At 43.8% G+C, this 17,776-nt stretch overlaps 1 protein-coding gene across 1 annotated transcript in view; it reads right to left on the bottom strand.

Annotated features, from left to right (window-relative positions):
• Window positions 1–15,033, bottom strand: part of LOC307044214 (uncharacterized protein) — a 64,305-nt gene extending 49,272 nt beyond the window's left edge. Inside the window, exon 1 of the mRNA XM_079689295.1 lies at window positions 14,494–15,033. Within this exon, the coding sequence (XP_079545421.1) occupies window positions 14,494–14,601 (108 nt within the window). The 5' untranslated portion in view covers window positions 14,602–15,033. The remainder of the gene's footprint in view (window positions 1–14,493) is intronic.
• Between the last annotated feature and the right edge of the window lie 2,743 nt (window positions 15,034–17,776).

Genomic DNA, 17,776 nt, shown 5'->3' with positions numbered 1-17,776 from the left:
TACAGCACGGTCACATGACTTCACGTCTCCACCGCTAAGCTAAAGGAGGCTAATGTTGGGCTATAAAGGAACTACAGCACAGTCACATGACTTCACGTCACCACCGCTAAGCTAAAGGTGGCTAATGTTGGGCTATAAAGGAACTACAGCACGGTCACATGACTTCACGTCACCACCGCTAAGCTAAAGGTGGCTAATGTTGGGCTATAAAGGAACTACAGCACGGTCACATGACTTCACGTCTCCACCGCTAAGCTAAAGGTGGCTAATGTTGGGCTATAAAGGAACTACAGCACGGTCACATGACTTCACGTCTCCACCGCTAAGCTAAAGGAGGCTAATGTTGGGCTATAAAGGAACTACAGCACGGTCACATGACTTCACGTCCCCACCGCTAAGCTAAAGGTGGCTAATGTTGGGCTATAAAGGAACTACAGCACGGTCACATGACTTCACGTCTCCACCGCTAAGCTAAAGGAGGCTAATGTTGGGCTATAAAGGAACTACAGCACGGTCACATGACTTCACATCACCACCGCTAAGCTAAAGGAGGCTAATGTTGGGCTATAAAGGAACTACAGCACGGTCACATGACTTCACGTCACCACCGCTAAGCTAAAGGTGGCTAATGTTGGGCTATAAAGGAACTACAGCACGGTCACATGACTTCACGTCTCCACCGCTAAGCTAAAGGAGGCTAATGTTGGGCTATAAAGGAACTACAGCACGGTCACATGACTTCACGTCACCACCGCTAAGCTAAAGGTGGCTAATGTTGGGCTATAAAGGAACTACAGCACGGTCACATGACTTCACGTCTCCACCGCTAAGCTAAAGGAGGCTAATGTTGTGCTATAAAGGAACTACAGCACGGTCACATGACTTTATAATAAGGAGAGAACAAATATATTTCAACACGCCGACAGGAGTTTGAAAATATTCTAGAGAAACTTAATTTGCACAAAAACCCCAAACTTGTTGGTGCTGCCAAGTAGTCAGTCACACACACACACACACACACACACACACACACACACACTCACACACACACACACACACACACACACACACACACACACACACACACACACACACACACACACACACACTCTGCTGTGTCACGAACACACACTCAGTCATGCGTGGAGAAGAAAGATTTCCTGCTCAGACACACTTACACTCTCTGTCCCTTTGGAGCAGATGGCTCCACAGTCATAGCTGATGTTTCACACATCAATGAAGCACACCATGTACTCACACACACACACACACACACACACACACACACACACACACACACACACACACACACACACACACACACACACACACACACACACACACACATTTACACTAGTACATATAAGTCACATCCACTGAACACACTCTCAGAAACATGCTTACACATTTTCGTATCCGCTCAATCCCAGGCAGACCGGCCGCTACGGTTAAACACAAACACGCACTCACACGCACACACACACACACACACACACACACACACACACACACACAGACACGCTCGCACAAAGTGTCCTCTTCGGCGCTAATTTATGGAGTGAGGAGCCATGCTGTTGGGGACTTAGCTCAAACCTCATAATACACACAATACCTCTCTCTCTCTCACACACACACACACACACACACACACACACACACACACACACACACACACACACACACACACACACACACACACACACACACACACACACACACACACACACACACACACACACACACACACACACACACACAAACACACACTCTCTCTCTCTCTCTCTCTCTCTCTCTCTCTAACAGGCAGTGTGTTATGGTGTAGTATTATCAGGGGTGTTGTTGGGCCGGATGTCAGAATATTGCACCATAACCTCGGGGATGAATCGGTTTTTACTCTCAGCAGAGTCGAAGGTTTTAATTGAAAACACTCACACACACACACACACACGCGCACAGACACACGCACACACACACACGCACACACACACAGACACACACACACACACACACACACACACACACACACACACACTCAGCTCGATAAAGAAAAGAAAACAGACTTCACGAGTTGTTTAAAGAAGTCTGGAGGTTTAGCCTCTCAAACAGCTCGTACGCTCGGAAGTTGTCAACGTTTCGTGTTAATTAAGAATTAAAAAACGTTATTCAACCTATCGACGTTTCTATAGCAACTGTGATGTCGTTAATTAAAGGTGCGAAAGCTTCAGACAGCTGGGCCGTCGTAATCAATGTCATAAATCAGAAAAACACACATGAGGCGAGTCATAACGAGGCCATGTTGTTCTTCTGTGGTGTCCCCTCTCCTTCTATAGGTTTCAGTGCATGTAAATGGGATGCAGAGGCTAAAATCCCACACACTGTCTGAACCGCCTCCCTTTGACTCCTTGGTTTACTTCTAGTGACATCGCTGTGGGATCATCGCGCTCCTATTGGTTAACGCTCCAACACATTGTACGTGATAGGCTAAGGGGGCGGGACTTAACTAAGCAGCTAACCAATCAGAGCAGACTGGGCAGTGCAACGGGTTTAAAACTCATAATATATAGCATATAACGTAATAATTAAAAAGTGTATTTAAAAAAAATAACACCTCTTATTTACATAATAATAATAATACATTTCATTAAATATTCTCACGCATTTCTGCGTAATTAGTAGCTTATACTTTTACCTTTTTGATGCCAACACTTGTGTACTTTTACTTCAATTACATTTAAAATATATTCCTTGTATTCACACACTGAGTATTTGTGCTGCTGCTTAATAAAGACAGAGGCAGAGTCACCTCTTGTATTTGATTTATGGATATATATATTTAGTATTTAGCAGTGATGAAATCAGTTTCATTGTTTTTTGTGTTTTTTTGTGTTATTTACTTTACTGTATTTTCTCGCCTGCTACAATCCAACTATATTTCTGCAGCACATTTCAAAACAACAACAAAGTGCTGTACACCAATAAATAAACAAAACACAGGACAATAAAACCATAAAGCCACAGACTGTCATACGTGACGTAAACACATTGACGCTAAACCCCAATTTAAAAACACACACTGACATTTCTCATATCTGCAAACACACGGGAGAATAAGTGGGTTTTCAAACGGGATTTTAAAAAAGCTCAGGTACGTTTTAGCTTTTGGAAAAAAATGAATACAGACAATGGAAAAAATAAACTAAGGTCCGCGATGCTCCTGTGTGTATGTATGTGTGTGTGTGTGTGTGTGTGTGTGTGTGTGTGTGTGTGTGTGTGTGTGTGTGTGTGTGTGTGTGTGCGCGTGCGTGCGTGCGTGCGTGTGTGTGTGTGTGTGTGTGTTTGTGTGATGAGCTGACAGCAGGAGTAGTAACACAGAAACGGAGACGCTGAAAAACAGATCCCAATTAAAGGTTCAGAGAAACGCTCACCTGTCACCTGTCACCTGTAGACCAATCAGGAGGGTTAAATCAGATGATATATTTTAAAGAGTTCCTCACGTTAAAGGCAGGGATAGTTCACTCAAATCAGGACAACATGACGTGGAGACAAACTGGGCTGCTTCCTGTAAAAGTGAGGAATAAGGATGTCCTTCTGGTTCGTTAAATACGGTAAGCCTGGTTCAAGGACTTCACGCGTATTGCTTGCTATTACTTATTATTATCTTGTTCTTTTTTGTCTTTCTTAATACTGTGAGCCATGTACTCAACTCTCCGCTCCTTTCTGCACAGCCCTCCACTTTAAAATATAATACACTGTAGTTTGACATATACTCATTGTCCTAAGTGTTTTTGTCATGTTTAAGTCATCCATTTTTAATGCTGAATTTTTTCTTAAAAATACAAATGAAGCTCAGCGCAAGTTCAACCAGGAAGACCGTCTTTACTCATTAATTTAATATGACTATGTTACAACACTCTCTCCTCTCAATAAGTGATCGGGGGCTTCACTCTCCAGCTTAACCAATCATTTCGCTCTATTCTCACCTATCATAGCGCTCCGCTAACCCTTTTAAATCTGCTCTCCCCTCTGACAGCTGTCATTTCAGGTGACTTGACACAACACTCCTCCCCCCCTTTCACCTCCTGTCCCTGTCAATCCAGGGTCAAGCTAAGCCCCTCCCCTTCAGACCGACCCCAACCATCCATTCACCACCACCACCAGGGTCAAGCTAAGCCCCTCCCCTTCAGACTGAACCCAACCATCCCTTCACCACCACCAGGGTCAAGCTAAGCCCCTCCCCTTCAGACCGACCCCAACTATCCATTCACCACCACCAGGGTCAAGCTAAGCCACTCCCCCTCAGACCAACCCCAACTATCCATTCACCACCACCAGGGTCTAGCTAAGCCCCTCCCCTTCAGACCGACCCCAACCATCCATTCACCAACAGGGTCAAGCTAAGCCCCTCCCCTTCAGACCGACCCCAACTATCCATTCACCACCACCAGGGTCAAGCTAAGCCCCTCCCCTTCAGACCGACCCCAACCATCCCTTCACCACCACCAAGGTCAAGCTAAGCCCCTCCCCTTCAGACCAACCCCAACCATCCATTCACCACCAGGGTCAAGCTAAGCCCCTCCCCTTCAGACCGACCCCAACTATCCATTCACCACCACCAGGGTCAAGCTAAGCCCCTCCCCTTCAGACCGAACCCAGCTATCCATTCACCACCACCAGGGTCAAGCTAAGCCCCTCCCCTTCAGACCGACCCCAACTATCCATTCACCACCACCAGGGTCAAGCTAAGCCCCTCCCCTTCAGACCGACCCCAACTATCCATTCACCACCACCAGGGTCAAGCTAAGCCCCTCCCCTTCAGACCGAACCCAACTATCCATTCACCACCACCAGGGTCAAGCTAAACCCCTCCCCTTCAGACCGACCCAAACTATCCATTCACCACCACCAGGGTCAAGCTAAGCCCCTCCCCTTCAGACCGACCCCAACTATCCATTCACCACCACCAGGGTCAAGCTAAGCCCCTCCCCTTCAGACCGACCCCAACCATCCATTCACCACCAGGGTCAAGCTAAGCCCCTCCCCTTCAGACCGACCCCAACTATCCATTCAGCCCCACCAGGGTCTAGCTAAGCCCCTCCCCTTCAGACCGACCCCAACTATCCATTCAGCCCCACCAGGGTCAAGCTAAGCCCCTCCCCTTCAGACCAACCCCAACTATCCATTCACCACCACCAGGGTCTAGCTAAGCCCCTCCCCTTCAGACCGACCCCAACTATCCATTCACCACCAGGGTCTAGACCCCGGGGGGTTTCATCTGATCGGTTCTCCCCTCCCGAATGATACTCCTGCACAACAGGGCCTAATCGCTAAAACTCAATTACATTCATTTGTGTATTCCTGGCAATAAATATGTCTTCTTTCATCAACACCGTCTCTCCTGATTGAATGGCCTAGTGCTTGTAGAATATGGTCATGTAGAATAAGGCATTACTAAGTGTTTTATAATGACTAATATAATATATATATATTTTATAATATAATAATAAAAACTTCAAGCGACTGAATTACTAACAAAGCACTTATATACTAATAAAGGGCTGGCTTATCTAAAGCCAGTTAAGTAGCACTTGAAATGTTTGGCTCTATGAAACCTGATGTTCTTATATGATTCTGTTTCCTTCAAGGTTGTATCTTGTTGGTTGAATGCACTTATTGTAAGTCTCTCTGGATAAAAGCCTGAGCTAAATGAAATGTAGTAGTCGTAGTAATAAAGAGCCAACATACTGCTGATATGCTGGTTAATGAACAACTTGATGGTTCATTTGTACCTTAATATAAAGTGTTACCGTCATCCCCTCAGGAGATCCTAACCCTGCTCCAATTATGTTCTGGTGAAATGTATATAAAGGTTTTGTACATTTTTGAGAGAGTTACTATATTTGTACGACGGTCTTTAATTCTTTTGTCCTAAAAAAGCTTTATATACCTTCAAAAACAAAGCAAGATGATGATTTAACAGCCCGCTAATTAGTTCATTTATCACCAGCTTTGCTCACAATTCACAGAGAAGTTCATAAAAATCCTCTTTTTGACATGTTCCAACACCAACCCTTTTTTCACATTTATTTTAAAGTATTGTTCATTTTTTTGCAGAAGCTACAATATTTATTTAAGGGTCACTTATTGACTTATTGTCTCCAAGGTGAGTTCACATAACTTCCTTCATGTTTAGTTACGGTCAGTTGCTCACAATCGACAGAAAAGCTGCAGTGTGTGTGTGTGTGTGTGTGTGTGTGTGTGTGTGTGTGTGTGTGTGTGTGTGTGTGTGTGTGTGTGTGTGTGTGTGTGTGTGTGTGTGTGTGTGTGTGTGTGTGTGTGTGTGTGTGTGTGTGTGTGTGGGTGTACCAACTCTAACGCTTCCTCTCGTGAACGCAGCGTGATTTTTAGATTCCTCAGACGTGTTTCCTTCAGTTTCATCAGAGAGAAGCTGCTCGTCATCAAATTACATCTCTGATCCCCTCCTCTCAAAATGCTGTGTGTGTGTGTGTGTGTGTGTGTGTGTGTGTGTGTGTGTGTGTGTGTGTGTGTGTGTGTGTGTGTGTGTGTGTGTGTGTGTGTGTGTGTGTGTGTGTGTGTGTGTGTGTGTGTGTGTGTGTGTGTGTGGACTGCTGCGGTGTCTCTGCTTGATTTAGCTTGTCTGATAATCCGTCACTAAAATCGACTTCTTTTCCATTTCTCAGTTTAAATGTCCAAAAAACAACATGTGTGACACTCGTCCATCTGGAGCCAAAGAGGAAGAATGTGACGTCTGCAGACTGAGATATTACTCATTTAAATGATTTTGACTAAAGTGTTGACACCATTGGATGCAGAGAGCACAAGATGCACATTATCAACTCTACCGTGGACACTCTATTTACAACTAAATAAGCTGGATCTGTCCGATCCACTTCCACCCAAAATTCACTGCAATTAGTCCAATGAGAGTTCAAATATGTCCTCTTTCTGGTTAAAGCTGCCATTTCTGATCCTCAAAATGTCAGAAATGAACTCTGCATCCTCAATAACCCCCAAACCACCAAGTGATCCAAATCAGCCAAGCAGATATAGTCTACAATACCAATGAACACACCTTGTGCTAAGGTATGATGTGACAGCAGCTAGGATTCTCTGATCATTCATTATTAATCAGACTATTATTAATGTGCACCTCCTGCACAAACACTTCATTTAGCAGATCATCTGGAAACAGGGTGCTGCTAACAAAGAGACAACACTGTTTACAACCTCTAATAATCAGCTGCAATCACAATTAAAGAAATACATTATATTATAAAATAGTGATTTGTGAAAGAAAGGGCCAATGTTCTCCAGATTAAAGCAGACAAGGAGGGATGATTATTGAGAAATACGGTCAGAAAAGACGCTTAAAGGCCCGGACACACCAAGCTGACTCCAGAGGACACACCAAGCTGACTCCAGAGGACACACCAAGCTGACTCCAGAGGACACACCAAGCTGACTCCAGAGGACACACCAAGCTGACTCCAGAGGACACACCAAGCTGACCGCAGAGGACACACCAAGCTGACTCCAGAGGACACACCAAGCTGACCCCAGAGGACACACCAAGCTGACCCCAGAGGACACACCAAGCTGACTCCAGAGGACACAACAAGCTGACCCCAGAGGACACACCAAGCTGACACCAGAGGACACACCAAGCTGACTCCAGAGGACACACCAAGCTGACTCCAGAGGACACACCAAGCTGACCCCAGAGGACACACCAAGCTGACCCCAGAGGACACACCAAGCTGACCCCAGAGGACACACCAAGCTGACTCCAGAGGACACACCAAGCTGACTCCAGAGGACACACCAAGCTGACCCCAGAGGACACACCAAGCTGACCCCAGAGGACACACCAAGCTGACCCCAGAGGACACACCAAGCTGACTCCAGAGGACACACCAAGCTGACTCCAGAGGACACGCCAAGCTGACTCCAGAGGACACACCAAGCTGACTCCAGAGGACACGCCAAGCTGACTCCAGAGGACACACCAAGCTGACCCCAGAGGACACACCAAGCTGACCCCAGAGGACACACCAAGCTGAGCCCAGAGGACACACCAAACTGACCCCAGAGGACACACCAAGCTGACTCCAGAGGACACACCAAGCTGACTCCAGAGGACACACCAAGCTGACCCCAGAGGACACACCAAGCTGACCCCAGAGGACACACCAAGCTGACTCCAGAGGACACACTAAGCTGACCCCAGAGGACACACCAAGCTGACCCCAGAGGACACACCAAGCTGACCCCAGAGGAAACACCAAGCTGACTCCAGAGGACACACCAAGCTGACCCCAGAGGACACACCAAGCTGACCCCAGAGGACACACCAAGCTGACTCCAGAGGACACACCAAGCTGACCCCAGAGGACACACCAAGCTGACCCCAGAGAACACACTAAGCTGACCCCAGAGGACACACCAAGCTGACCCCAGAGGACACACCAAGCTGACCCCAGAGGACACGCCAAGCTGACCCCAGAGGACACACCAAGCTGACCCCAGAGGACACACCAAACTGACCCCAGAGAACACACCAAGCTGACCCCAGAGGACACACCAAGCTGACCCCAGAGGACACGTCCAGACGGACCCGGCTGTTGTGTCTCCTCACGTCTCTGCGTCTTGGCCATGTGTCGCACTGGAACACACCGCAAAGACTTCAGCCGACGGCCAAGTAGCACGTACGCACTGCGCATACGTGAGTGGAAATAACTCTCCTCACCAGCAGGCGGCGGTAGTGTGTATCCATCATTCAAAAGAGGCAACAACCTGAAGACAGACTGCGTGATAACCAGAGAAGAAGAGCAGACTGCGTGATAAAAACAAACAACAAATAGCGTGCGTTGGTCTTCGGTTTCTTCGTTCCAGATCGCTGTGATGAAAAATAACTCTTGCGTCCAGCTGAGATGAAAATGAAAAAGAATAGCCGTCTGTGTTTGCCTTCTTAATCGTTTCTTTGGGTCCCTCAGTTCCGTTTCGCTTCTCATGCACTGATTCGCTAGTTGAACAGCCAATCAGAGTGATTTCTTTAGCCGACATGTTGAGTCGACGGGGCGGGACACACCAATCTGAGTAGGGCGACAGGACGCTCATCGACGGCCAGACATCTATCGACGGCCTTGAAAGGCAAAAGCAACATTTTTGATTAGCTTTAAAAGCTTGCAAAAGGAAACCCTGTAGAAAAGAACATGGAAATGTAATAATAAAGCTAATTAAAGAGGGAAATGTCACCTAAATGTCACCTAGGTCTGACATGCACCAAAACCCTGACACTCAAATATAAAACACAATGAGGTGCTGATGCCTCTCGGGAATAAGGGAAGACGAAATCAATGAATAGGATGAAATATAAAATACTTTTATATAAAATTACGGGAATAAAATCCTTGTATTATTATTTGCAGTTTGACCCGAGCCTCACACAGGGCTAATGACCTCCTGTGATTAAGAATGCATCCCATAATACTGTGCAGAGTGTTGTGTTCAAGGTCTCTGACAGAAATCTGGAGTTTAGAATGACTCATGTTCACATTCAGAGTCTGAAGAGCAGCGTCTACTCTGAAGGAACATCACCATGCACCGAGAGGGAGGAGCCGAGAACATTTACTCAGTACAAAGTACAATTTAGAGGTACTTGTACTTTACTTGAGTATTTCCATGTTATGCTACTGTGTACTTTTACTCCACTACATGGATTTATAAATACCTCCTAAATAACCCTTTGAATTTGAACATTTTGAATGCAGGACTTTTACTGTAACAGAGTATTCCTACACTCTGGTACTTTTACTTTTACTCAAGTACAAGATCTGAGTACTTCTACTTTTACTCAAGTACAAGATCTGAGTACTTCTACTTTTACTCAAGTACAAGATCTGAGTACTTCTACTTTTACTCAAGTACAAGATCTGAGTACTTTTACTTTTACTCAAGTACAAGATCTGAGTACTTCTACTTTTACTCAAGAACAAGATCTGAGTACTTCTACTTTTACTCAAGTACAAGATCTGAGTACTTCTACTTTAAAAACCTAAAGAGGAGTTTGTTCAAAGACACTTATGATATTAAGGGATAATGTGAGTAAGGGGTAATGTGAGTAAGGGGTAGTGTGAGTAAGGGGTAATGTGAGTAAGGGGTAATGTGAGTAAGGGAAAATGTGAGTAAGGGGTAATGTGAGTAAGGGGTAATGTGAGTAAGGGATAATGAGAGAAAGGGGTAATGTGAGTAAGGGGTAATGTGAGTAAGGGGTAATGTGAGTAAGGGGTAATGTGAGTAAGGGGTAATGTGAGTAAGGGGTAATGTGAGTAAGGGATAATGAGAGAAAGGGGTAATGTGAGTAAGGGAATTTGTGAGTAAGGGGTAATGTGAGTAAGGGGTAATGAGAGAAAGGGGTAATGTGAGTAAGGGAAAATGTGAGTAAGGGGTAATGTGAGTAAGGGGTAATGTGAGTAAGGGATAATGAGAGAAAGGGGTAATGTGAGTAAGGGGTAATGTGAGTAAGGGGTAATGTGAGTAAGGGGTAATGTGAGTAAGGGGTAATGTGAGTAAGGGGTAATGTGAGTAAGGGGTAATGTGAGTAAGGGATAATGTGAGTAAGGGGTAATGTGAGTAAGGGATAATGTGAGTAAGGGGTAATGTGAGTAAGGGGTAATGTGCAGCGAGGCGGATCAGGAGCCCGACGCTGCACATTATCCCGCTCATCACACGGCCACTTTATCAACTAAGTAACGACATGACTCCCGATATTCATTGAAATGTTTTTATTGATTTCAAAGGAAATGCATCCGCTAAGAGAAATAGTCCGTTGTTACCGTTTGAACTAACGTAGCAACGGCAGGAACTGCTTTGATAGTGTTTTCGAGGAGCTCTTTGATTACAGATTTGAAAACATCGCTGCTTGCTTTAAAAGTAGCACAGTTCATGATGTCAGACCTTGGAGAGTATCTAGATATCCCTGCCCTAAAGCCAAAGGAACTGCACACTGAACATGTGTCGCCTGATGTCTATGTCTGGACCGCTGCGTAAAAAAGGAGGGTTTCTGCCCCGTTACTTCTCCGCTGTTTCCTTGTCCCAGTTCCAAACTATATACCGTTCCATCAACCGGACTTCTTTCTGCAGATGTGAGCGTCCTTAACTACGGTCAGTAAGTCCTTAACTACGGTCAGTAAGTCCTTGACAGCGGTCTGTCTGGTCTGGATTAACAACGTGTCACGTGTTCTGAATTGACCAATCAGAATAGAGTATTCAACTGAGCCATGTAATACATATATTCTTAATACATTTCTCTGCTCTGCTTTCAAGAACATCAGGTAGGTTTTTTTTACTTTAAGACATCCAAGAAATATATATGTTTTATTTTCTGAGGTTTTAAAGCAGATCATTTGTAGAATTGCAGATGAACTTTAAAAGTAATGCTGGTAAATCTGTGGCGTCGGTCGGTTTGCATCCAGACGTCAAAACATCGTGCTTTTTATTTAGTATTTCAGCATATTTTAAAATGTTGCTGACAAACAAAATCAAGTTCTAATTTACCAACAAGTAGTATTTTTTAGCGTCAAGACGTGCAAAATAAAACGTGTTTTCTTTATATATTCAGTTTCTCTGCAGCTCTTGAAACACGGGGATGTTTTCCAGCAGCTGAGCGACCTGAGAGCGTTTCAATCTGAGGATAAATGTATATTTGAAGAGAAATAAAAGGTCTTTAAAGGTTAGAAACACAGACCTGGAGCTGAAGGGAAGCTCTTAGTCAGATTTCCCTCCCCCTTTCCCTCCCCCTTTCCCTCCCTTTCCCCCCCTTTCCCCCGACCCCCAGCATCCAACACAAAGTCAATTAACCTAATGGAAGTGGCAATTAATTAAGAGAGCAAACCCAGATGAAGGAGCGGATGACTCTCCGCTGTAATGCACACTGTCAAAGATCTGAAGGGCTTTCAAAATAAAAGCACTGTGAGAAAGGCTTGTTCCTGTCTCACAGCAACTTCAGGAGGTGAAGATACAGTTTAAAGAGTTGAAAGTTACTGTTCAGACCCACAATGTACTTGCATAATCCTTTCAAAATAAAAGCACTGTGTGAACCATTGCCAAAATAAAAGCACGTAAACAATTGTTTTCCTCTGTCTCACAGCAACTTCTGGAGGTGAAGATACAAACAAATCCTGGAGATAAAAGACGTGACGGTCACTCTTTAGACCCACAATGAACACGCGTAACCCTTCAAAATAAAAGCACTGTGAAGGTTAATAAATGTGGAAATAATTACCAAAATAAAAGCACTGTGAGAAAGCCTTTTCCTCTTTCTCACAGCAACTTCAGGAGGTGACATTTTAACATAAATCTTGGAGATGAACTACATGATAATCAGAGATTAGACTCACAATGCACAATGCACAGTTTTGCTGATATAGGCTTAGTTTGTCGGGGGACATCTTACTTCTTCCTTCTCTCTGTCTATACCTGTGTACTCTCATGTTCCGATTAACCCAGCTTCCCCAAATGTCTTTCTTTTTGGTGTCTATATACGCCGGGATCCGGAGTCATGGATGATCCTGCGGTCCTGTGTCATGGATTGCGAGTCCTGGATCTTGAGTCGTGGCTGCGGTCCTGGATCATAAGTCCTGGATGGATATCCTCGTGGATTCATCTTCTTATTATACACACATGCATTTCAAAACATTTGGACTACCTATGTTGCAAATGTATTATCTTTTCAATTTACACACGGCATCTATTGCACGTCTGTCCGTCCTGGGAGAGGGATCCCTCCTCTGTTGCTCTCCCTGAGGTTTCTCCCATGTTCCCCTTTAAACTGTGGGGTTTTCTCTGGAAGTTTTTCCTTGTACGATGTGAGGGTCTAAGGACAGAGGGTGTCGTATTGTCATACTGATATTCTGTACAAACTGTGAAGTCCACTGAGACAAATGTAACATTTGTGATATTGGGCTATATAAATAAACATTGATTGATTGATTGATTGACACGCTTAAAATCTTTCAAAAATAAAAGCACTGGTAATGTGTGATTAATTACCAAAATAAAAGCATGTACATTTCTTTTTTTCTGTCTCACGGCAAACTCTGGAGGTTAAATTACAAAATAAAACCCTTTAGTTAAAAGACCCCACGGTCAGAGATTAGACCCACAGTGCACCACTCTTAACCCCTTCAAAATAAAAGCACTTCATCGTGTTTTTAACTCTTTGTGACATCTTTCAAAATAAAAGCAGGTAAACATTAGTTCCCTCTGTCTCACAGCAAACTCTTGAGATTAAATCACCACAACAAACACTGCAGTTTAAAGACGTGAGGGTCACAGTGCACATGTATAACCTTTCAGAATAAAAGCACGATGAAAAGTAATAAATGTATAAATAATTTCCAAAATAAAAGCACTTCAAAAACAAAATAAAAATGTCTCTATTTCACAGACTTCTGGAGGTGAAGACACAAAATAAATTCCTTTAGATCAAAGAAGTGACGTTCCCAGTTTAGACCGATAATTGCCACGCTAAACCCCTTCAAAATAAAAGCTCTTCATCGTAGTTTTAACTCTTTCTGACGTCTTTCAAAAATAAAAGCACGTTCTCACAGCAAACTCTTGAGATGAAATCACAACAAACACTGCAGTTTAAAGACGTGACAGTCACAGTGCACATGTATAACCTTTCAAAATAAAGATAGATCAAATTACCCCCAAAATCCTGGAGTTTCAAAACCATGAGAGTCACACTTCATCCCCGCAGTGCACCACGCTTAGCCCTTTCAAAATAACTCTTTCTGACATCTTTCAAAATAAAAGCATGTAAAAACATTATTTCCCTCTGTCTCACATCAACAACAACAACAACAACAACAACAACACTGAAACCACAAACACAACTCAAACCATGACAGTTACAGTGCACACTCGTAACTCTTTCAAAAATAAAAGCACGATGAAAAGTAATGGATTTGTAATTCATTTCCAAAATAAGAGCTTTGTTTTTCTTTGTCTCTCCGCAACTTCTGCTCATGAAACCACAAACACAACTCAAACCATGACGGCCACAGTTCATCCCCACAGTGCACCACTCTTAACCCCTTCAAAATAAAAGCACTTCGTCGTGTTTTAAACTCTTTCTGACACCTTTCCAAATAAAAGCACATAAACAATTATTTTTTCTCTGTCTCACAGCAAACTTGTGGATTTAAAATCACAACAAACACTGCCGTTTAAAGACGTGACGGTCCCAACGCACATGTATAACCTTTCACAATAAAAGCACAATGAAAAGTAATAAATGTGGAATTCATTAACAAAATAAAAGCACTTTTTTTGTTGTTGTCTCAGCAACCTCTGGAGATAAAATTACCCCAAAAATCCTGGAGTTTCAAAAGCATGACAGCCACAGTTCATTCCCACAGCGCACCACGCTTAGCCCTTTCAAAATAAAAGCCTGTTTCTGTGATTTCTTACCTTATGTGCTCCTCCGGCTCCGATTGGTCCTCTGAAAACTCCTTTGATGCTCCGCAGCTGTCCGCCGTGCAGGTGAGTGGAGCTGATCACGATGTAGTAACAGGCCATCGGATCAGAGAGCAGGGAGAAGTGCTCTTCCTCCTCCTCCTCTTCCTCTCGTGTAATAAAAGGAGTTTCTCAGATATCCTCCTCTTCCTCCACTTCCTCCTCTTCCTCCTCTCTAAGTTTGAGTGAACTCCGTGAATACGTCTCCTCCTCTTCCTCTCCTAAAGTCTTCCATGTGTCCTTCCTCACAGTCGCTCCTCTTCCTCTCTTTCTGCTGAATCTCCTGAAATCTCAGCCTCTCATTGATCTCCTCCTCCTCTTCTTCACTTCTCCTCTTCCTCGTGGTCTCCTCTCTGTGTGTGTCTCCCCCTCTCTCCTGGTTATATCCTCCGCTCAGATGCTCTTCGTCTCGCGGTCCTCTCTCCTCTTCCTCCTCCTCTTCCTCTGAGCTGATCCTCAGTTACCCGCCGTTACCATCTGCCCTTTTAACGCATGGAGTGCTGACGTTTCCTCCCTCCTCCTTCCTCTCTCCTCCCTCCTCATGCTGCCTTTCTTCTCTTTAATCATCTCCCTCTCTCCCCCTTTTCTCTTTCTCTCGAGAGGAAGGAGAGAAGCTCCCCCTGCTGGCGGAGAGGAGAACTGCAGGGAGGAAGAGGAGAGACAGAGAGAAAGAGAGAGACAGAGAGAGAGAGAGACAGAGAGAGAGAGAGAGAGAGAGAGAGAGAGACAGAGAGAGAGAGAGAGAGAGAGAGAGAGAGGCAGAGAGAGAGAGAGAGGCAGAGAGAGGAGAGGAGGAGAGGAGGAGAGGAGGAGAGGCAAATAATAAGCTCCTAAATATCTCCTCTTCACCTCTTCATCTTCCTTCTCCTCTCCTCCTCTTCCTCCTCTTAGGAAAGCACGTTTCTACTCTAACAACGGGTACTTGTATTCAGAAAGTATGTTTCTACACTAACAACGGGTACTTGTATTCAGAAAGTATGTTTCTACACTCTGACAACGGGTACTTGTATTCAGAAAGTATGTTTCTACACTAACAACGGGTACTTGTATTCAGAAAGCATGTTTCTACTCTAACAACGGGTACTTGTATTCAGAAAGCACGTTTCTACACTCTGACAACGGGTACTTGTATTCAGAAAGCATGTTTCTACACTAACAACGGGTACTTGTATTCAGAAAGCACGTTTCTACTCTAACAACGGGTACTTGTATTCAGAAAGCATGTTTCTACTCTAACAACGGGTACTTGTATTCAGAAAGCATGTTTCTACTCTAACAACGGGTACTTGTATTCAGAAAGCATGTTTCTACTCTAACAACGGGTACTTGTATTCAGAAAGCATGTTTCTACTCTAACAACGGGTACTTGTATTCAGAAAGCACGTTTCTACTCTAACAACGGGTACTTGTATTCAGAAAGCATGTTTCTACTCTAACAACGGGTACTTGTATTCAGAAAGCACGTTTCTACTCTAACAACGGGTACTTGTATTCAGAAAGCATGTTTCTACTCTAACAACGGGTACTTGTATTCAGAAAGCACGTTTCTACTCTAACAACGGGTACTTGTATTCAGAAAGCACGTTTCTACACTAACAACGGGTACTTGTATTCAGAAAGCACGTTTCTACTCTAACAACGGGTACTTGTATTCAGAAAGCACGTTTCTACACTAACAACGGGTACTTGTATTCAGAAAGCACGTTTCTACTCTAACAACGGGTACTTGTATTCAGAAAGCACGTTTCTACACTAACAACGGGTACTTGTATTCAGAAAGCACGTTTCTACTCTAACAACGGGTACTTGTATTCAGAAAGCACGTTTCTACTCTGACAACGGGTACTTGTATTCAGAAAGCATGTTTCTACTCTAACAACGGGTACTTGTATTCAGAAAGCACGTTTCTACTCTGACAACGGGTACTTGTATTCAGAAAGCACGTTTCTACACTAACAACGGGTACTTGTATTCAGAAAGCACGTTTCTACTCTAACAACGGGTACTTGTATTCAGAAAGCATGTTTCTACTCTAACAACGGGTACTTGTATTCAGAAAGCATGTTTCTACTCTAACAACGGGTACTTGTATTCAGAAAGTATGTTTCTACTCTAACAACGGGTACTTGTATTCAGAAAGCATGTTTCTACTCTAACAACGGGTACTTGTATTCAGAAAGCATGTTTCTACTCTAACAACGGGTACTTGTATTCAGAAAGTATGTTTCTACACTCTAACAACGGGTACTTGTATTCAGAAAGCACGTTTCTACTCTAACAACGGGTACTTGTATTCAGAAAGCACGTTTCTACTCTAACAACGGGTACTTGTATTCAGAAAGCACGTTTCTACTCTGACAATGGGTACTTGTATTCAGAAAGCACGTTTCTACTCTAACAACGGGTACTTGTATTCAGAAAGCACGTTTCTACTCTAACAACGGGTACTTGTATTCAGAAAGCACGTTTCTACTCTGACAACGGGTACTTGTATTCAGAAAGCACGTTTCTACACTAACAACGGGTACTTGTATTCAGAAAGCACGTTTCTACTCTAACAACGGGTACTTGTATTCAGAAAGCACGTTTCTACTCTGACAACGGGTACTTGTATTCAGAAAGCACGTTTCTACTCTAACAACGGGTACTTGTATTCAGAAAGCATGTTTCTACTCTAACAACGGGTACTTGTATTCAGAAAGCACGTTTCTACTCTAACAACGGGTACTTGTATTCAGAAAGCACGTTTCTACACTAACAACGGGTACTTGTATTCAGAAAGCACGTTTCTACACTAACAACGGGTACTTGTATTCAGAAACCACGTTTCTACTCTAACAACGGGTACTTGTATTCAGAAAGCACGTTTCTACACTAACAACGGGTACTTGTATTCAGAAAGCACGTTTCTACACTAACAACGGGTACTTGTATTCAGAAAGCACGTTTCTACTCTAACAACGGGTACTTGTATTCAGAAAGCAAGTTTCTACACTAACAATGGGTACTTGTATTCAGAAAGCACGTTTCTACTCTGACAATGGGTACTTGTATTCAGAAAGCATGTTTCTACTCTAACAACGGGTACTTGTATTCAGAAAGCACGTTTCTACTCTAACAACGGGTACTTGTATTCAGAAAGCACGTTTCTACACTAACAACGGGTACTTGTATTCAGAAAGCACGTTTCTACACTAACAACGGGTACTTGTATTCAGAAAGCACGTTTCTACTCTAA

The sequence above is a fragment of the Notothenia rossii genome, assembly GCF_949606895.1.
Source record: "Notothenia rossii genome assembly, chromosome: 6".
Lineage (NCBI taxonomy): Eukaryota > Metazoa > Chordata > Actinopteri > Perciformes > Nototheniidae > Notothenia > Notothenia rossii.
This window is presented reverse-complemented; position numbering and strand designations above follow the sequence as displayed.